The sequence below is a fragment of the Pecten maximus genome, chromosome 5, assembly GCF_902652985.1.
Source record: "Pecten maximus chromosome 5, xPecMax1.1, whole genome shotgun sequence".
NCBI classification, from domain to species: domain Eukaryota; kingdom Metazoa; phylum Mollusca; class Bivalvia; order Pectinida; family Pectinidae; genus Pecten; species Pecten maximus.
The window spans coordinates 12,760,926-12,784,384 of record NC_047019.1 but is presented as its reverse complement, the minus strand read 5'-3'; the positions used below and the strand labels follow the sequence as shown (position 1 = coordinate 12,784,384).

Here is a 23,459-nt window from a genome sequence, read left to right as displayed (position 1 = left end):
TTTCATTTATGTAGTTAATGATTTTTTTCTTAACTTATCTCGCATATACCACTAGTAGTATATTTGTATATCGATACATTCATCCAACAATCAACTTGTTTACACAGTGGCCCAAAGGTCGAATAACACAGTGAGGAGAATAAAAGGTATTTACATTCAAACAAAAGCATATCATTCAAGGCTCTTATAGGCAAAATAGCATTCATACAGTGCAAAATTGCTGCAATTACAGACCACTTCTTTTCAAAATTAGATTTACACGAGATCATCCTTATAAGTGATATTGTTCGTGTCAAAATCAAGAAACGGTAGTCATCACATAGCTTAATTAAATGCTATACGATACCTAGGTTATTAGCAGAAACGAGAACACAATAAAGTAGCGCGAAAGGCTTAAATTGAATATCTAATACTCTTTTAACAACATTCATTTGCGTTTTTTGTTTCCGAAATTAGAAAAAAGTTCTACGTTCGTAACATTCCCCAACCTTGTGATTCACAGGGTGTTTTACAAAGCTTAAGTAGCCTATATCTTACCCTGGGTAGTTGATAGCGTATTCTGAGGCGAGTATTTTTGGCTTGGATAGTTAAAGGAGTTGCTGTTCAGAAAAAAAGAGTTTTGGTTGAGACAAAGTATATACACATGAACATACTATACCTCTTCTACATATGAATAATACTTGTAGCAAAATATATATGAAATGACACCCATATTGTATACCTCACTGCGTTTCCTGAGGTTTCTTATTAAATATTTTTCTATTTAATGTATTCCAAAAGTAAATGATAGTTATATCCAATGTAAATCCACGTGCACACTCAATGTTACAAATAGGCGTGCCTGCTTTTATGCGTATGGCGGTGGTAGAGAATTTGTGTATCCCGAGCCGAGCCCGAGCCGAAGACCCGAGCCCGAGCTTTGGATATTTCCGTTTTTCTCCTTCATTACTGAATGGATTAAAGTGATTTTTTCTACAAAGATTTGATTTCAGGTTTTAAATCAATCCGTGTAAGTGGATTTTCTTAAAATGTATTTTAACGTCCTAAATCGACGATTTTCATTTTTTAGGGGGAGAATTTGTGTAGCCCGCAATCAAGCGTGACTATTCATGTTTTTTGCTAATTATTTCCGATACATGCTATTATTGAGAAATATTACTAGATACAAACAACAAGTAAATATAGCTGATTCTAAAAATATAAATTTCAACATATATCTAATGTGACTTGATGTCAAATTTTGACATTTTTGTAACCGCGCCGACGATCAATGAACTCGCCGTGTTTACCGAGCTTTCACCGAGCCCGTGCTAAGGGCAGATAACTCTACCGATCCCGAGCTTTGTAGAACTTTTATTTACCCATCTTTTCATTATTGTTTATCACATTAAAATATTTTTATCACCATATGTACTTTTGTATTTTTTTACGTAGAAAATAAAGTTTTCATTTGTGTTATAAACCAATTCACTCGTTTACTTTTTATCTGTTACTAAAGCTATTTCTTTTAGTAAAAAAATATTTTCATCAATGCATGATTTTAATACAACTACAGTACTATTTTCCTATTGTATTTCAACGCTCTCTTCCAATAGTTAACAACTTAATTTTTGTTCTATATATCATTGGTATGTTAATAATAATTAGTTGTGATGTTGAACTAAATCCAGGTCCCTTACACAACCTTGATATTTCCCACCTAAACATAAGATCACTAAGACACAAAATAGATATTATTGAAGCTGAATTATATGATAGTGACATTATCTGTCTAACTGAAACACATCTCACTCCTGAAATACCTGATTCTGAACTAATGATTCAAACTTATTCTGAAAATATTCACAGACTAGACAGGAAAACTGGCCCCGGTGGTGGAGTTTTAATATATCATAAAGATAATATATATTATTACTAAAAGAAGACATGATCTTGAACAAGATGAAGTTGAAATGTTATGGGTAGAGGTCCACATTGAATCTCGAAATTTTTTATTGGCTTGTTTATATCGACCGGAATCACCAGTTAGATATTGGGACATTCTGGACACCATCATTGAAAAAGCCATTAATACAAATCTTGACATAGTGATAACTGGTGATATCAATGTCAACATGCTTAATCTTCAACCTCATTCAAATCTGGCTAGAATGATGACTAAATTTAATCTTTCAAATCTCATTAAGGACCCTACTCGTATCACCCCAACTTCATCAACTTCAATTGATATTGTTTTTACTAATAATACAAGTCTGATTAAAAATGCATCCATACTTCCTCCAATATGTAGTGACCATTCACTGGTTCAATTCACTATCTCCTATTCAGTTTTCAAAAAACAATCTTATCGCAAAAAAATCTTTATATATCAAGATGCTGATTTTGATAAGATGAACAGATATATTTTAGAGAAGGATTGGGATAATTTAATCAACATGATACAAATGAATTTAATAATATTTTATGTAATACTGTAAATGATTTAATCAGTGAATGTGTACCAAGTAAATATGTTACAGTTAGACCAAATGATAAGAAATGGATGACTAATGATATCAGATTACTTATAAGACAAAGAAATAGAGTTCATAGGAAAGCAAAAACTACTAATTCCATGCACCATTGGGAAAATTATAGAATTAAGAGAAATGAAATTATTACTAAGATAAGAGAAACAAAAAACACATATATTGAAAATTTACAAAAGTCACTTTCTGATAAATCTACTCCCCCCAATAAATGGTGGAAAATTGCAAGAAATGTCCTTAATATTAATAAATCTACATCTATTCCCCCACTATTACACAACAACACTTTTATACAACATCCATTTGACAAAGCTGAGTGTTTAAATAAATATTTTGTTTCCATATCAACAACATCAGCAAATACTGATCCAATTCCAGAAATTATCCAGAATTCCCCCCATTCCATTGACAACATTATTATAACACAGCAGGATGTAAAAGATCAGTTATTCCTCTTAAATAGTAACAAACCTGCTGGACCAGACAATATGATTCCTAAAGTCATAAAAAATCTACTATCATCTATATATGTACCTCTTACTCTTTTATTCAACAAAACTCTTGAAACAGGTGTAATCCCACTTAGCTGGAAAATGGCAAATATTAATGCTATCTTCAAAGGTAAAGGATTAGTCAATGAGGTATCTAACTATAGACCAATCTCTGTAACATCATGTTTTAGTAAAATGTTAGAAAAGATTATTTTTAAATACTTATATAATTACCTCACCACTTATAAAATTATCACTAAACATCAGTCTGGCTTTACACCCAATGACTCTACTGTAAATCAATTATTGTCTATCTACCATACCATTGTTAAATGTCTTGATCAAAACAAAGAAATTACCAGGTAGATACATATTTTGCGATATTAGTAAGGCATTTGACAGGGTTTGGCATGATGGTCTGGTTTACAAGCTGGAGTTATATGGTATTAAAGGTAATCTTTTAAACTGGTTTAAAGATTTTTTATTACACAGAAAACAGAGAGTTCAAACTGAAGGTTTTGTATCGACATTTGACCCTGTTCAAGCTGGGCTTCCTCAAGGCTCAGTCCTCGGACCACTGATGTTTTTAATCTATATTAATGATATTGTTGACTGTGTTTCTAATAAGATAAAACTATTTGCAGATGACACCTCTCTGTATGGTATATGTGATAATAACCCCATTGAAATAGCTCAAAGTCTCACTAATGATCTAATTAATATCAAGCAATGGGCTGATAAATGGGATATTAAATTTAATCCTGCTAAGACAGAATCAGTTATATTTTCTAGAAAAAATAATAAAGATCACCCTGCTGTAAATTTTTATGATGAACCAGTTACTGAAAATAAATTACCTACACACCTTGGTCTAACACTAAGTGATGATGCCAAGTGGAACCAACACATTTCTAATATATATGATAAAGCTTCAAAAAGAATAAATATTTTAAGATTATTAAAAACTAAAATTGATAGGAAGTCTCTAACAACCATATATACATCCTACATTAGGCCAATTATTGAATATGCCGATGTTGTTTGGGATAACTGTTCACAAATACAAAAAAATCTCTTAGAATCAATTCAATTAGATGCTGCTAGATTAATTACTGGTTTACGCAAAGGTATTTCACATGAAAAACTATATACAGAATTAGGGTGGGATTCATTGAGTTGCAGAAGGCAAAAACACAAACTTATCTTAATGTTCAAAATATTAAATAATGAAACCCAAGATTACTTAAGAGAAATTATTGAACCATATATTCATGATGAAACCTTAGTTAGATATCCACTCCGTACAGTTCGATTATTTGACCCCCCTTTATGTCGTACAGTAACTTATTTTGAAAGTTTTTTCCCATCCGTGTTAAATGAAATGAATAGACTCGCTCCTGAAATCAGTAATATTCACTCCACTTATCAATTTAAAAAAACTTTTAAATAACAAACACCATATTATATCCACTACAACTGATGTATTTAAATATTCTGGCCGTCGTGATATAAACATTATTCTATGCTAATTAAGAAACAACGTAAGTAATCTAAATTACGACCGTTTTAATGATCATCTATTTGAATCTCCAATGTGTCAATGCAATCAATCTGTTGAAACTATATCACATTATTTCTTTGAATGTAATTTATATCAAAATCCTCGTCTAGTACTTATACAACATTTAAATCATCCACATCATAATCATTTATGTACCAATGTCATGGTCAATGGATGTACTCTTTGTAATAATATTCAAAATTTTAGCATCTTGACACATGTCTCAAATTTCATCCTGCAATCAAAGAGATTTTGAAATCATGTCTGATGTATAATGATCTAATATTTTTAATATTTCTTTTTAACCCCTGGTGACTCCAATTATACAGCAATATAATTGAATAATCAAATAGACATCTAAATACATGTTTAGAATATGTAATATGAAATTGAATGAACAATGTCTATTTATTCTTGATTACCAAATATACTTGATTAATGTAATAATGAACTCTGGGCAGTCTATTAACAATTTTTCTTCTGTTAATCTATTTTATCTATAACCTTATTTGTTTGTGCTTATATGTAAGTGAGGTAATTCCTATAAAGGTCTTTTTGAAACAATCATTTTATTTTCAAGAGTTGGTGTAACTCTACTAACTTAATATGTTTCTATGGGATGAAATTGAGTTTTGATCCTCTTCAGTGGATGGCTTGTGTGTTAAATATATGGACTTTATGGCCTGTATCTGTTGGGGGAATAAACTCAATATCATCATATAGATACACCTACTTTACAAAATACACTATGTTTGAATATTCATTTAGTAAATAATAAAACCATTAGCTAAACTAAATATCCTAAGGGTTACTATTTAATGTTGAAATTAATAAATCCTTGTAATTATTAAGGAATTACCTCCCCTGATACCCTCACCAACCTTCCATATATGTATATAGGTCTGTGTTTGTTTACCATCTGATAATTATAAGGAAAGGACTAAGATAGGCTATGCCTGATGTCCAATCCTATTGACCTAACATCATGTCAATAAAATATGTTGAAATTGAAAGGATGGTTGTTAAGAACGGTTAGATGTGTATAGTTAACGTGAGTATATATATAGTGTAGTTAAATAATGTATCAGTGGCTAAGTTTAGTGGTTTAGTTGAATATAGCTATAGTGTAGGTAGACAACTTGTCTGTGTTGTAGTTGAGTGTAAGTAAAGATGTAGACAAGGAGTCTTTTTTAGTTGAGTGTAGGTATATTATAGGTAGACAAGATATCTGTGGTTAAGTTGAGTGTAGTTAAAGTGTAGGTAGAGCGATGTCTGTGGTTTAGTTGATTGTAGTTAAAGTGTAGGTAGACAGATGTCTGTGGTTAGTTGAGTGTAGCTATAATGTAGGTAGACAGATGTCTGTGGTTAAGTTGAGTGTAGTTAAAGTGTAGGTAGACAGATGTTTGTGGTTAGTTGAGTGTAGGTATAGTGTGGGTAGACAGATGTCTGTGGTTAGTTGAGTGTAGCTAAAGTGTAGGTAGACAGATGTCTGTGGTTTAGTAGTGTAGCTATAGTGTAGGTAGACAGATGTATGTGGTTAAGTTGAGTGTAGATATAGCGTAGGTAGACAGATGTCTGTGGTTTAGTTGAGTGTAGCTATAGTGTAGGTAGACAGATGTCTGTGGTGTAGTTGGGTGTAGGTATAGTGTAGGTAGACAGATGTCAGTGGTTAGTTAAGTGTAGCTATAGTGTAGGTAGACAGATGTCTGTGGTGTAGTTGAATGTAGGTATAGTGTAGGTAGACAGATGTCTGTGGTTAAGTTGATTGTAGGTATAGTGTAGGTAGACAGATGTCTGTTATTAAGTTGATTGTAGCTATAGTGTAGGTAGAGAAGGTGTATGTGGTTTAGTTGAGTGTTGCTATAGTGTAGGTAGACATATGTCTATGGTTAAGTTTATTGTAGCTATACTGTAGGTAGAGAAGATGTTCGTGGTTAAGTTGATTGTAGCCATAATGTAGGTAGACAGATGTCTGTTATTAAGTTGATTGTAGCTATAGTATAGGTAGAGAAGGTGTTAGTGGTTAAGTTGATTGTAGTTAAAGTGTAGGTAGACAGATGTCTGTGGTTAAGTTGAGTGTAGGTATAGTGTGGGTAGACAGATGTCTGTGGTTAGTTGAGTGTAGCCATAATGTAGGTAGAGAAGATGTTAGTGGTTAAGGGTCATCTATATAGCAGAATAGTGTTGAATTTTAAACACGAATAAATACCTTAAGATTTGCACAAAAAATGTCATGTAATATACCAAAATGTTTGTTTGGACATGTAGCTTCTTACAATCACCAATAATATGCTATAGATGCTACCAGTTTCTTCTGTAGAGTAACTTTGTGGTAAGATTTGGCATGGAATAATTCTAAGTCACGCAAATGATCAAACCTGAAAAATAGCCATGCTGTTATGTTCACAAGTGTCTATAGCACAGGATAGGAGCATTTGTTTGACCGAATTTTACTGTATGTACGTATAAACACTTATTTTGTTTTGACCTTGAAATGCAAATGGCAGCTGAGAATAATATTACACAAATATGGCTTAAAGGAGGCATTTCAGTTAATAACAAAACTCCTATATCGTACTTTTAAGACATCTCATCATAGTAACATGAACATTTGAATGTCAATTTGTTAAAATGGTGAGTTTGCAGCCTTTTTCAGAAATAGGCATATTTTATCCCAAACTCAATGGTTGAACATTTTTTCATAAAAGCAGTCTTCTTGCCACTTCAAGAATACTTTATATTGTCTAATAAGAGCATTTTTGATGTTTTAAATACCTCCTTATATGCCATATTTGTGTGATATCGTTCACGACCGCCATTTGCAATTCAAGGTCAAAATAAAAACAGCGTTTATACATATAATAACGTCAAAGCTGGTCAAACCAATGCTCCTATTTTGTGCTTTAGACACTTGTGAGCAAAACGACATGGCAAGTTTGTGTAATATATGGGATACAAATGAGTTAATTATGTCCCCCTGAAACATGCATTTTTCCTACGTTTTGTTGAAATTTACAAACAGCTTAACAAATTACATGTCAACAGCAAGACCGAGGGTTTGCCATGATACATACTAAAAGTTCACCATGTTACTTGTGTGACATTGCACCATAATAGGGATTTATAGGCCTGTAAAATATCAATGTTTTGACTGAATTTGCTGTTTAGATGCCCCTTAAGTTGAGTGCAGCTATAGTGTAGGTAGACAGATGTCTGTGGTTAAGTTGAGTGAAGGTATATTATAGGCAGACACATGTATGTGGTTAAGTTGATTGTAGCTATAGTGTAGGTAGAGAAGGTGGCTGTGGTTAAGTTGTTGATAGCTTCAAATGCGGATAATGAGGGTGTTGGTAGTTGTATGAATGATTAAGGTCTTGGTAGTGCGTGTAGTTAAGGTGAGTGTAGGTTAAGAGTGTATATAGAAGCCGTGAATTTAAGATGAGGACAAGTATGGGTAGCTTACAGGAATTTTGTGTGGAGCGTATAGTTGATGTGAGGGTACTTACATGGTGGGTAATTAATGGAAGTGATTTGGTAGTTAAAAGATTAGAAGTAAAGAGGAAACTAGCTAAAGGGAGATTAGCTGAAATATGTACTTTTTTTAAATTTTGGTTGTAAATGACGTTTTATTCACGTATAACAAAAACCAGAAAAAGTACTAATCTGCCTTTTTGTTTTTCGAATGTTAGTTATAAGATCTACATTATCTCCCAGTTCAATAATACACCAGGCCTTATAACATCCGACAGGGGACTTGCATTTGTTTAAACTGTCAATGAAACATATAATAACCACCTTAGGAAGTACGATATGTATTAGCTACACGATGAAGCTTTACTTCTTAGTATAATCTAGTATATAGTTACAGGTAGGATACTATATCTTTCCATACTCTATGATATCTGACATTCGTTTTAAAACTCACCTGCTGTTTCGCTTCCCTTCCTTCTTGTAATTTAGCCTTACTGTGATGATAGTGTCGTGTGTGAATTGCATGTATTTAAATTGAAGTCGAGGTTTAGTTTTGACTTTTTAAAATAATATGCAATATAATTTCCCGCTGGGGCGCTTTAGGGTAAAGGCAGGACGTCTGAGCCACGATCTACAGTCTACCGGTGATGTATTCCTAATACACTACCTAGCGTGATACATTGTTGACCTCATCCTAGATTCCCCTGATGTCCCTTCATTGACATATAAATACAGTGACTTACGCAATTGAACCGGAAAACCCAAATTAGTTTTAAATTCACAGCTGTCTATGTAACAGGAATTTATATGTACTTATAAAGCTTTACAGCAAATTAGAAAGCAGGAAGTATGGTATGGGTCTGGGAGATGACAAGTCTTCAATAGGTCAGACTTGTTTGTGTATTGTTTAAAAACCATTACTCTTCGTAGCGTGTTTACATATATATTCTTATCACTTATTAGTCGCCCAATCGGTAACGTCTTCGACGGTTTTCCTGCTGCTTATTATGTAATTCAATAAAATAGTTATTTTGCATATTATATTACTATACTGTTGTGATTGTTCTAGCACCTTTCCAACTCTATTTATTGTGAATCTGGAACTCGACCTCCGACCTCTGAACTATAGCTGTACAATAATGAATGGCGCCATTCTGTGAAGTTATGGGATATTCCTTAAAAGTACAGTGTTACAGATGTATAAATTTAAAGGTATTATGTGGCCAGCAAATCTGTTTCTAATTATGTGATTCTGTATAGAAAAAGACATGGTATTGTAGCAAAGGAGATAACTTAAAGCTTTAAGAAATAAAAACTACCCAGGCATGTAACTCGGTTGATATAGGGATTGAACAGTGTTTTTATCGCGTTTACGGTGGCATGAACGCTGTGGGATACAGACATATTCATTGTATAACGCTTTACCTAGGTCTGATATAGCAAAAGAGATAGCATTAATATAGAAAAAGAGATAGTTCTGATTTAGAAACGTTATAATTCAGATATCGAAAAAGTGGTCACTAATGTTAACAATTAAAGGAAGCAAAATAGTAGAAAGTCTTGAACATACAATTTCAACTTTATATTTTACAATATATACACATAAAATAAATTCACTTCGCAGCTTAGATCCTTTATAACACACCCTAGCATTCCCTAGAAGGCAGACGATAACTGTAAAATCTAAATGTCAGCTTAACATATTTCTGAGAACTACAATTTCACACGGAAACACTACACAATGATGATTATCCTTGAATTTACGGTATGATCTACTATGACCTCTGAGATTATAAGTAATTATATAATGTAAAATGCAAGCGTTGACGTAAAATGTATGCATGTATAATACATGTATAAAGGGTATTCAGTTTATATAATTGCAACGACTTCCTTTTCCGGCTGAAGAACATGACACTATCATGTTAATCTGTGTGTATGACTGACGTCATTTGTCTTAGTTGTTGTCTAGTCGACGGACTTCAAATGCCGAATTGATATAAAAAAAAATCTGTCATTTACATGTATACGAGCACATTCATATGTTCCCGACATCCCACTTGAAGTGCACACGAGTTCTGACCAAGATTCGACCGTTTTAAGTACTCTAGAACTAGAAATGATGACAGAACCGCCTTGTTCAGTTAGAACATAACAATTGAATGGTTAATGGAATGAGCACATTTCTGTGTCCCCCACATTCCAATCAAGATGCACACGAATAATGGCAAAGATCTAACTGTGCTGAACACTCTAAAAATGATGACACAACCGCCATTTAACCCTGCAAGATTCTATACGAATGAAAATATGCTCCTGCGGACATGTGCTTCCTTGTCCACCATTAAAATGGTTACCGGAAAGAGCACATTTCCGTGTTCACCACATCCTGCTGAAGGAGCACATGAATTCTGACCAAGATCCGACCACTCAAGAAATGATGACGGAACCGCTTTTACACGCGGCATCTTTCCGTAACAATGTAACAATGCTGCTGCACACACGTGGCTCGTTTTCCACTATAAAAATGGTTACCGGAATAAGGAAATTTCAATGCTTTGAACATCCCACTCGAGGTGCACACGAATTCTGACTAAGATATGACCGTCTTAAGTACTCAAGAAAGGATGACAGAGCCGCCTTTCTAACCTGGCACCATTCCGTAATAATGTTACAAAAATGACACGTTGTTTCTTGACCACTATTATCATTGTTACCAAAATATTTACATTTACACTGCAGCCCCACTATATAGCTTTACCATGCTCACTTGGAAGTTATGAGTCCATAACTTCCAAATCTTTATTATGACGCCATTATTATAGTGACGTCATAATTGTCACGTCGGCGATAACGAAAGATGGCTATTGAAAAGACTGTTCCGTAATAAGTTGTTCGTTCATTATCAGAGTAAAATTCCTGGATATAGTCTTTCAAATTCGTTGTCAAATGTAAATATAAGCATTGAACTGCTTTCATTTGGAAGTTATGGGTTGAATTTGCCTTTGTTCAGCTGGCATTCATCAGTCCCATAACTTTCAAATAAATGCAGTTCAATGCTTAAATAAACACATTTTCGTGTTTCTTTCATCCCACTGGAGGTTGACATAGAGAGAGAGAGAGAGAGAGAGAGAGAGAGAGAGAGAGAGAGAGAGAGAGAGAGAGAGAGAGAGAGAGAGTATATATCAATAATTACTAGGTATGTGGATAAGTTCAGGATGGCTCATTATGGGGCAGGTAGTTTAGGAATGAATAACTAAGGATTAGATGTAAAGAGAAAAGTAAGCTTCGGTTAAGAGCAATCGGAGCAATGAATTGTTCAGGGCGATAAAATGTGCATAGTTAGTGTGAGAGTAGGTAATGGGTAGGTAGACAATGTGTCGTTGGTTAAGATAATGGCAGTTAGGGAGTTGGGAAAACACAACGTCGGTTTTTAGGTTAGTGAATAGATTAGTAAACAAAATGTAAAGAAGAAGCAAGTTGAGGAGATGTTAGCTAAATTGTCTACCTATTTGAAGTCATAGTGTGGAGGAAATGTGAAGAATGTCCTTAATATTAACTTTTCTCATGTGTGAGGGATGACAGAATTACGCAATGTGTGGAGGGAACTACTGATGAAATAAATTAATGAACTACATTTTAATTAATAAATGCGCAATTTCAGCACGTACAACAAAATTATATCAGTTTAAATCATTTTTAGTGATAAAAGGACTGCAAATGTGTCATTTGAATAGATGCATCCACTTATTCAGCTTGCATTCAATTTAAAAGGGACATCCCGGTAAAAACGTTAAAAACCTTTACGTAACTGTTTTGAAATCGTGGCAACACAAACAGACGATAGTTTACAAGGCGATATCTATATTCCATCTGGGTTAGTTGGATAACGATATTATACAGTGGTTTAAATGTTAAATAACACGTTCTGTATATATTACGGCACACATTTATGTGTAAATACGTGTAAACACTGTTGATATATAGTATAGTGACAGTAGCGATGTACTGGTACAGACTGTGTAAATATTACCGAGCTTGTGGAACTATTACCGAGTTTGTGTTAATTTTACCGAGTTTGTGTAAATATTACTGAGATTGTCGTGACCTACTATCAAACAATCAAGCAGAATACGGGCGGCGTCCGTATTACTGCTGTTTTCATGTTTGAACTGTTACAATCTATTGTACTGCTTCCCAAGTTTAATTTTAGGATTGTGTTTGACCCATTTTCCTATTATTCTCTTCATTGCGGAAGCTGTTATCGTTTCCAACCGCAGTCGATTCACATTGGAAGCCATTTTTGTTTCCATGTGTTTTAGTTTGTTGTGCGCATGCGTTTGTCGTATATGTCACAAAATTTGCATATTCAGAGTGATAACCTGTTAATAATTGATAATTGATGTTTTTATGTACATACATCATCAAATTCGTATGGTTATTGTTCAGAAGGTTATTTTTTTATATACCCAACAATATGATAGAAAATACAAAATAAATATTGGTTTACCGTGAGGTCCCTTTAACTTTGTTTCGTTTTTAACTGTATATCTGTATTTTGCATTGACCGCTACATTGACCAATCACGTACTTCATCTTGACCAGAAACGCCACCTGTCGCGTCATATCCGGGGCCAAAACAAAATTAGACGGCTATGCCGAAAAATAGCAATTACACAACCTATGTAACTGGGGTGGGTTAGGTCCCAGGTGGATGACAAAATAGCACAACTCCAAAAGGTTGTTCTCATTATTTATTCAATCCATTTCGGTTCAGTAACCAAATTCCAGATTCAATTCAAGTTCTGTAATAAATACAAATAAAACACAATTAGATCTCACAAATGCAAAACACTTGCATTCATAAATACATCCATGCATTCATACATGTATACATGCATACATGTATACCCACACACACACATACACACATACATACATACATACATACATACATATCCTAGGCCTTATTCATTTAACTAACTTCTAACAATGTATGAAATGCTAGATCAATTAACTACACAATATATGAATGCATCACATCCACAGTATAAGGGGAGATAATCTACCCCTTATCTACATTTAACCTTATATTAATAAATATAATACAGAATTACATTTCCAAGTTACAAATACTTATTTTACACGAAACTACATCATTCATGTACTCATAATAGACATGTACCTGCTATGGGCTGAACTTTCTCTGGCAATCTAATCTTCTGATTAGATCTAAACAGGTTGACCCAGGGCCCTATACACAAATAAAATATACTAATTAGCAAAGTTGCAATAATTAAGGTATCTCCACATAAAATACAATATTGACATTATGTCTTTACAATAATACATTGTATACACTTGATATACACTTGATAGATTATTATGGATTTACAAAATCAGTCTTACAACATTTTGTCAGACTTGTATCAAACCAACATCAAAAATAGACAATTTCATACTATTTACAAGAGTATGTGAAATACATGTTAGTAAAGAATAGAAAGAAAACTTACAGGAGTAGATCACTGAATTTATCTTCCAAAACCACGTCGGAAATCTATCGCCATAACTTTTGAAATGCCGGACGGATGTACAGGTAGAACCGGTACCTTCTTCTTGAACTTCCAGCAGAAAAACTGCCAGATTCAACACAAAGACTTAGACACAAACAATAAAAGTGGAGGGAAAATATAAACCAATAAAAACATATGTACTATCTTATCATAACCAATAAAACCCATGTTGACAATCATGTGACCAACATAATGGTTTGACCCAAAAGCCTTATTACTTACCTGTATATACCTATACAGGTAACAACCTGTATCTACCTATACAGGTAACATACACTCTTCCATACTCACACACACACACATTCCTAGTCACTACAGGTAAACACACACACAAAGACATGCATGGACATACTTGGACAACACACTGCATAGTGATTAGATGAATGTGAGGTGCTGGTGCAATTGAAGTTGATGCTACTTAATAAATGACTAATTACTAAATTAGATAAAATATAACTATATAAATCACCCTGCCACACCTATATGATGTGTATATATACCAGGCATGCGTCTCAGGTCAACACAAATATCTCAAGCCATCGTTGATAGAATAGTAGTAGAATATATGACTAACAAATATACATCATAGTCTCATAGACTGTCACCCGGGTACATGTATTGTACAATATCAAAGTATCAGGAGAAATGTTCAATAGTCAAGCAGATCATTAAAGGTCAATAAAGATATCGATAGCCCTGGTATACTGTATAACTGACAATCTAATTAAAATCTACATGGTCATTATCACTACGTTACATGAACATTTAACAACATCCCATAAGGGGTCACGTCAGGGTGACCTTTTGGATTAGCCAATCAAATGACTACTTCCAGAATCTTGGAAGTGAATTTTACATGTCCGAATTAGCATGACTAGAGTGCATAGCTGTCAATTTGTTTCAAGTCATTTCGTCCCACAAATCATATAGCTATATACGCTGTGCCGAAATGTTTTGCTTCGACGACATCGCCAAATAGACAATTCGCCCTGAAAGTGAAATACACACATATCGGAGGTCATCAGAACGTGACCCTTTATGGGATGTTGTTAAATGATCATGTAATGTAGTGGGAATGACCATCTAGATTTTAATTAAATTGTATAACTGGTATTTTTCGCTCCAGGTAACAAGATATTCGCCCAGTTTTAAATTCGCCCTAAACTACTTTTAAGAAATGTTTTTCCTCGTATACAATCGGAAAATTCCGTTCGGAATTCTCGATACAATTGCACTCGGAACACTCAGGATTTATCAAGTTCCCCCATTTTCTTTTCATTGCATACCCCGCTGAGGTGTGAAATGTACAACGTTTACCTGTTTTCAGATTTACTTTTAGCCTATATTGATTCAAATAGTATCAGATATGCATGAATTGTAAGTTCACCGTGCCGTGACTAATTACTGGCCAGTATTTTATCTTGCTCACTTATAAATCGATGGAAGCCACAAGCGACGTCGAACTCATAAAATTAGCCTCCACACTAATGCTTTTTTGTATGCATCATTTTGAGAAATGACTGGATTTTTTTTTTTTAAAAGTTACTTGGTATTTATAGTTTAAAAAAAAAAAATCAAATAGTTGTTCCCGCGGCATTAACACATGCTAGTATTGTTACATTTTCTCTGGAGTCAGACGTTCTTGATGAAACAACTCGTGCCCCTTTCCTTGCCACTACATTTATTGGGCGGTGCTGGAATTTTTTGCCCGTTTCGTCGCAATTCCAGACACGTTCTGGTTTTGCTGCAATTCCTAACTCGGACACAATTTTGGCCAAATCCTTAAAGAAATTGTGTATCACTGTAGGGTTCATCATTTTGGTCCTGGCAGAGGACAGCGCCTCGGGCTTCCGGAGGGAGAGTTCTGGGTGTCTGGATTTTAATCCTTGCCACCAGGTATCTGCGGGCACACCATTTTTAAAGGGTGTTGGTAATTTAGATGTTCTGCATAGCCTTGCAGTTTTCAACAGAAGCTGTTTTTTGGAAACCCCAAATCCTTTGTTTGATGCCTCTATAGCTTTGGCTACCATGGAATCTTCGAGATTCTTTGGAATCACAGGTTTTCTCCCTGGAACCGAACCCATTTTATATTTGCCATTTTTGTGGTCAAGTATAGTAGTCTTGGGTATCCCAAATGCTTTGCTGGCCTTCCCAAACGACATTCCGTTTTCAACGGCTGTAATAGCCTTTTGTAATTGGTCACTATCGTACCTACAATATATCCCTCTGTTCTTGAACTTAGGCATCTGAAAATTGAAAATAGAAAGGGAAAAGTGATACTTATGAGTTATATTATTATGTATAGATAAAGAATATCCAGCATATTGTTCTTAAGGGAAAGGAATTGCTGTGGATTGCTTCATTGCCATTCTAAAGACACCCACAAACCGGTCTACTTCAGTAGATAGAACCAGTAGGGCCAGTGTATACTCAAATTTATAACACTAGATACGCTTTAGAATATATTGTTTAACTGCTGATAAGAAAATCGTCTAAAATTGTGACACAATATCGGTTGTTCGGAATTACCCTTGTATGCTTTTTTCTTTCACGGTAATTCCGACCGAAATATATCTGCATTTTAATACTAATTCTTCCATATTTTTTTTGGTAGTTTTTAATTTTACTTACATTTCAAGTCCTAAAATTGTCATTAAATTGATTTAAGATAAGCAAAACGCCATATACATACCTTCTAGCTAGTTGAAAAAAAAATCTGGATCGTCAGAGGACAAAGTCAAAAATTCCCGCTATACAACTGTACCTCAATCTTGGTCCGCAAAACGCTCGTAATGTACGTGTTCCGCGTAAGGATATTTACCAGGCATTTTTTCCCCAAAACACCACAATAACAAAGCGTCAACTTGAGGCCGACAGCGAAGCGATAGGACTAGGGCATTAGTTTCCACGCAATTTCTACCAAATTCGGTCGGAGTTACCCGACTGGTCGGATTTACCAGGAGTTCCCCTATATACTAAACCTAGTACGCTATCTTAGCCCATATTCTCGATTTAATTAACGTGATATTGCAATTTTACAAGGCCTAGATTTAGATATAGATTTCATTTCACATGCATAAATTGGAATAAAACACACCTGAAAAGTACGAGGGTATGTTTTGTATCAGACTACAATTGGCCTATGTACGATGTATCATCAAAGGGCGGAAATTAAACGGGGGCAAACATTATCAGAAATACAGTATAACCCCTATTTCATGTCAAGAGAAATGTGGCAAAGTAACCACAAAGAGAAAATGTGTCATGCTGATAAGATGATTAACGCTTCACCAGTCTCATTCTAGTTTCAAACCAAGGGAAACATATATCAATCTCCTAAGTGACCACATAGGGGTAATGGAAATGTTTGATGGATGCGTAAATCACCTTATCAACAAGATGCATCTTTCACACATTTCTAAATTGAAATCAGCTATTGAACAAGTGTAGTACACCTGTTTAAACTGAACATTAAAATAATCTAAAATGGGAATAAAAAATAGAACACAAGTTTGCTTTATCTTCAAAACTAAAAACTAACAATCTTTTAATTTTTTAAAGTTTACACATGATTCACAACTTCATTATTCTTTAAACATTTAACTAAGTATAATGAACGAGTATTCAAATTCACAAGGTGCTCATTAGAAAATACAAAGGTACATTTAAGCTATATCATGATATTTGACACAAATATGGACTCATACTTCTTGACTTACATAATCTTTTAACAGGGTTTGATAAATGAGTATGGTAGGCCTTATGTAGATTAATATCAACAATGTAAGAATTGATATGGGCTTTTTTAAACATGATATCACATCCTGAGTATTGGTTTTAAAACATACCATAAAAACATTAGAAATGTAGAAAAGTTTCAATAGACATGATTGTTTACACAGATAGCTAATTGTGTTTCTGTTTTCAAACTTAGAATATTTAACGATAGAGCACCATCAGACAACAAATGAGCAGTTATTTGAAATTGAACGCGATATGATAAATGAGTATTTTAAGAGTCTCAAGGTAGTTAATTTGTCTAAACCCTATCATGATAATTTACATAAACATTTAAATTTCTAAACTAACAAATTCAATATATCATACTAACAATAATCAACCTCCATCATCCTTTAAACGGGTATAATATGTGAGTATTTTAAGGTACAAGATGATTATTAGCAATGTAATTAAGATATATCATTCTGTTTGACGCAAATGTTTTAAGTTTCAAAGCTAACAAATTGAGAAATCGGTATCTTTGAAAAAATTAACATGAACAATGTAAAACAAGTATTGTTGTTTAAAACATAATTAGACAAACTTGTAAAACTTCAAACAAATTATCAATATCCTCAACATTTAAAAACATTCTAACCTTAAAGTCAATCATGTGCATCTAATGGGAAAACATGCTGTGCTTGCTATTGTAAATCTGTTCATTGTACATTGATACCCAAGATCATTAAATGAAACCATGCATAAAATGGCATTTATCAACATTTTCAAAGGATATGGACTGACCATTGTAAAGGGTATCCTTACAGAGAAAAATTCGCAACCTTTACAAACTTTTGACACGTGCATCCAACTGGAACGATTCCGACCACTAGTAACTGGCCACTATTAATGTTATAATGCATACACCCCAAAACTAAAGCAAACTAGCCACATTGGATATCAACGTTCAAATGATCAACATGTTATATCACGCCATACTAACTTTATTTGCAGTAACCATTATTGGAATGGTTACAAAACTTTTACAAAGACAGAAGAGGGACGCAAGACTCAAATCGAGCCTCAAATATAATTTTAAAATGCGTTCGTGAAAGTTATGATAAAACGTCATCAGGCAAACCCCTGCATGTCTCCTGCCATCATACCACGGATTCATGTCGAGCATATCCAACTGTTAGGTAAGAAACCTTCATTTTTGAAATGCTTATAAAGTAAACAGTGTTAACAGTGTTAACAGTGTAAATAAAATAATTTTCAATATTATATATATTACACTTTTGAAAATGTTTTGAGTATATGAGCACCAGAAAAAACCGGTTTACACCAGTAATAATTTGCATAAAATTGTTAGGAATGTTACAGGTTAACTAATTAAAAATAAAAATGTATAGATATTTTCATTATCAGGACAAAATAAGGTAGATTGTAACAAACTTTTATGATAAAAAGAGAAAACCTTTGAGATATTGAAAACAAATTTAGATATTTCAATCATTAGGTTATGACGAGCGAGATTTTTACAAACTATTTATAGGAAAAAAACGTTGCATACAATAAAGCCAAATATCAACTTTAAAACGTTATGGGTATATCAGCACAATAATTCAGTGTGAATAGAAATACTCTAAGGATTACTGATGGAGAGGAAAATACCGGTTTACACCAGTAATGATTTGCATACAATTGTTAGGAATATTACAGGTTAACAAATTGAAAAGCAAAAAACTGTATAGATATTTTAGGTTATGCAAATAAAACAAAAATGTATTTTCCCTAACTATATAAAAAAGATGTTTTAATGTTGTGTTAGGCATTTTAATTATACACTTTTACTTTTCATAACAACATTTGTGAAAAAATATCAATTTTGCTAAATGCTTATAAAAAACTAACAATGCAAAAGTTTTTTTTTTTTTTTTTTTTTTTACAAATTTTAAGAAATAAAACATGATATTCAGTAAAGTAAAGTTTTAAAGAAATGATTTAAAAATTTACCAAACTCAATTTGTAAGTGCACAATAGGCATATATCAATGTTGATTATAATGTTATACACATAATAAAACTTAAGTAAAAATGTTTTGAAAAAAAAAAAAAAAAAAATATTAACACATACAACAGTTCTAATAAACAAGTTTAGTCTAGTAATATATCATTCACACATATATGAGGCCGTTTATCTGTTACTATCTGTTATACAAAAATGGCAACTCAATTCACTTTTTGTTCTCTTTGTCGTCGGAAAGGTACCCTGACTATACTATCCTCTGACGAGGATGATCCTACCCTGTCCACTTCCTTGCAAGTGGTGACAGAGCTGCTCTTAGGCTCCAAATGTTGCAATGTTTATGCAACAGTACCAGGTATGGCTTCGGATTCTTGACTTGGAGGCGGAGTGATTGGTAGAATGGCTGGGCTGGAGGAGTAATCGTATACATGACATCAAGCTAATGTTCTGAGAGAAAAAAAAAAGAGTATATTTTTTAATTGAAATAGTAAAATTAAACAGATTATACATGTATATAACATGCAAATTTTATTATGATATATCATCCTTGTGTTAGATATATGTAAATCTATTTTTGGAAACATATTTACATCGTCAATACATTTTCACGTGAAAATAAAATGAGAGATAACTTTTCTAGTTTACAGTATTTATATATACATGTTCATGTACACTTTAACACTAGCCCTCCACCTCTGGGTTGCAAGTTCGAAACCTACGTGGGGCAGTTGCTAGGTACTGACCGTAGGCCGGTGGTTTTTCTCCGGGTACTCCGGCTTTCCTCCACCTTTAAAACCTGGCACGTCCTTAAATGACCCTGGCTGTTAATAGGACGTTAAACAAATACAAAGAAACCAAATCATGTACAGCGTTAAAAACATACCTAAATGCCGAGGTCTTAGGTTATATTGGTGCCTTATAGGCCTTAAATTATAATCACGTTTCTAATTTGAGCACTTTCAACGGAAGTTTCAGATAGAAATTACGCAAGAAAATGGAAATGTATTGAAAAGAAGCCGTTATTCTCAAACAGAGAGGGTGGAAATTAGTGGTAAAGTTGACGCCGAAAGTAAAGGTAAAATGCTCTAATTTTGCTCATAATTTTAAAGATTTTATATACATTAAATATTTTTTATAGTAATTGATATTTTATAATTTTCATTTCTATTATTTTACATACTTTCCAAATTTATTTGTATTATTTAATTATTGTAATTCTTTTTTTTTATCGTTTCATATATATTAAACATAAACACGTTTTAGATAAGCATTTCATCAGTAGCTGTCAGTAAAATGTGTGTAGATGCAATCCTCAAATTTCACATTACATACATAACATTACATAACATTACATACATAACATTATATACATAACATTACATATCAATACATACATAGCATTACTTAGCATTTCATACATAACATTACATAACATTTCATGCATAACATTACATACATAACATTACATAACATTACATACATAACATTACATAACATTACATACATAACATTACATAACATTACATACATAACATTACATAGCATTACATACATAACATTACATAAAATTACATACATAACATTGTATACATAACATTACATACATAACATTACATTATTGTAATTCGATCTTTTTCATTATTGGGTTTTATTTATTTATTTTTTTTTTATTTTTACTTATTTTCTGATTATTTTTATCCTATTTCCTCCATTTTTATATTGACAAACTTGAATGACTTGTGTAATTTTCAGACCGTAAATTTAAACCTTTGAACATCTGTTAACATCTTCACTCAAGCTCTAGCTTTGATTGATATGAACTGTTTTATTTCATTACCAATATTTTTAGATTGATGAAACCTAAAAAAAACCCCAAAAACCCGAGGAAATGTAAACACCTACAACAGTTCTAATAAACAAGTTTAATGTAGTAGAATTATATCTTTTTAACATATATGAGTCTGTTTATCTGTTACTATCTGTTATACCAAAATGGCAACTCAATTCGCCGTTTGTTCCCTTCGTCGTAGGAAAGGTACCCTGACATCTGACGAGGATGATCCTACCCTGTCCACTTCCTCGCCAGCGGTGACAGAGCTGCTCGTGGGCTCCAAATGTTGCAATGTTTCTTCAACAGTACCAGGTTTGGATTCGGATTCTTGACTGGGAGGCGGAGTGATTGGTAAAATGGCGGGGCTGGAGGAGTGTTCATATACATAACATCCAGCTGATCTGAAAGAAAAAATAAATTCAAGTATATTTTTTTAACTGAAATAGTAAAATTAAACAGATTATACATGTATATAACATGCAATTTTTATTATGTCTTCATTTCATCACTTTTTATATGTGTTAGTTCTATGTAGATCTATTTTTGGAAATATATTCACATCGTCAATACATTTTCAAGTGAAATAAAATGAGAGATATTTTTTTCTAGTTTACAGTATTTATACATGAACAGCATAAAAAAATGCCGAGGTCTCAGGTTATATTGGTGCCTTCTAGGCCTTAAATTATAAAAACGCCTTCTAATTTACATAGGCCTTTTGGCTTCTTCCATGAGCACTTTCAACGGACATTTCTGATAGAAATTACGCCAGAAAATGGAAATGAATGAAAAGAAGTCGTTATTCTCAACCAGAGAGGGTGGAAGTTAGTACCAAAGTTAACGCCGAAAGTAAAGGTAAAATGCTCTAATTGTGTTAATAATTCTGCAGCTTTTATAAACTTTTAATTTCTAGTTATAGTATCTAATATTTCCTAATTTTTATTTGTGGTGTTTTACAGCATTTCAATTTTTTTTTTCTTGTAATTCTTTTTTTCCCATTATTGTGTATTATTTTACTAATTTTCTGAACATTTTCGTCCAGTTTTATATATTGTCAAACTTGAATGACTTGTGTAATACTCAGACCGTAAATTAAAATCTTTGAATATCTGTATATTACTTCTCTCCAGCTTTAGCCTTAATTAATATGAACCGTTTTATTTCATTACAAACATTTTAAGGTTGATGTAACCTAATTCACCGCGGGAAACGGTTAAAAATATGTCCACATAAACCGGAATGGTTATACCCTCAGCCTGCATTATGAAGAATTTGAAGAATTATGCCTTGTCAAAGAGGCAATAATTTGAGACAACTCCATCATCTGGACGAGGTAAAATAAAATCGATCCGGTTGTAAAACGGATATACTTGGAATATATCATTATTGCATCACTGTTAATGTTGTCCTCCATTTTATAAGCACCTTAACTTCGACACTAATTTTCCACATTTTTACACATTGTCTTCTGTATAACAATTGCACTCTCTTACCGAATGAACATTTTGATGGATTCTACCCGTTTCAACTATTTTCTTGAAAGCTACTAATACCTGTTTTGCGGTTTTATTTCCCATAGGTTCTACCCATAAAAAGCGAATGAACACATCGATGACCATAAAGAAGAACTTTACACTGGAGTTTTGCTTTAAAAATGATGTCATATTGCTCGAATGGTTCGCCAACTTCTTCACGTGCGCGCCTAAATGACCATGTTACATGGTGTATACTATAATCGTCGAGGCTTTGAGTATACCGGCTAATCGTGTGTAAAACTGGAGAGTCAATTCCTTGCTATTTCAGTTTTGATGTACTTACTTAGGGCTTAAGAATGTCCTACCTTATTAAAGTTGTTATAAATGTCATCAGCTCTTTGTTTTTCTTGATGTGTCAACATTGTCTGTAACAAATAGGTACTGTTAACGTAAGCATATCGATAATATCAGTTTCTATACTAGTGTCTAAAAGTATGTTCCTTTACACATATTGATGAAATGCTTAAAAAGTAGCTCAACAGTATATACTTGCTGTTTCGGAAGTCTTCACATAAATGAATAAAAATGGTTAGCGTTTCCATTTTTATAAAATGACAAATAGGTTTTGAGAACATGAACATCTATGTCATAACAAAAATGGAATATAAAGAGGACCAAAAGTGTCGACAGTAAAAATACATAATTAATTGGTTAAATTGACAAAATGCTCACGTTGACAACATACTAATACAAAAATAACAACAGAACACAATGCTTA

At 33.2% G+C, this 23,459-nt stretch overlaps 1 protein-coding gene and 2 long non-coding RNA genes across 6 annotated transcripts; 1 reads left to right on the top strand and 2 right to left on the bottom strand.

Moving 5' to 3' along the window:
• Positions 1-12,790: 12,790 nt before the first annotated feature.
• On the bottom strand, positions 12,791-14,099 carry LOC117327199. The gene is made up of 2 exons (XR_004532597.1): positions 13,237-14,099; positions 12,791-12,856 (listed from the first exon to the last, which is right to left on the bottom strand). It is a non-coding gene; the product is annotated as an uncharacterized LOC117327199 (long non-coding RNA).
• A 1,102-nt stretch (positions 14,100-15,201) lies between these two features.
• On the bottom strand, positions 15,202-15,789 carry LOC117326861. The gene has a single exon (XM_033883646.1). It carries the CDS (start codon positions 15,787-15,789, stop codon positions 15,202-15,204), a length of 588 nt encoding a protein of 195 aa, XP_033739537.1.
• Positions 15,790-18,257: 2,468 nt separating this feature from the next.
• LOC117327198 lies at positions 18,258-23,071 on the top strand. 4 transcript variants are annotated; one of them, XR_004532596.1, is made up of 7 exons: positions 18,258-18,546; positions 19,614-19,841; positions 20,345-20,450; positions 21,406-21,557; positions 21,920-22,061; positions 22,388-22,539; positions 22,786-23,071. It is a non-coding gene; the product is annotated as an uncharacterized LOC117327198 (long non-coding RNA). The 4 variants fall into 4 exon arrangements; XR_004532594.1 differs by having other exon boundaries at positions 21,406-21,629; XR_004532595.1 differs by having other exon boundaries at positions 19,614-19,730; positions 21,406-22,061.
• Positions 23,072-23,459: the final 388 nt, after the last annotated feature.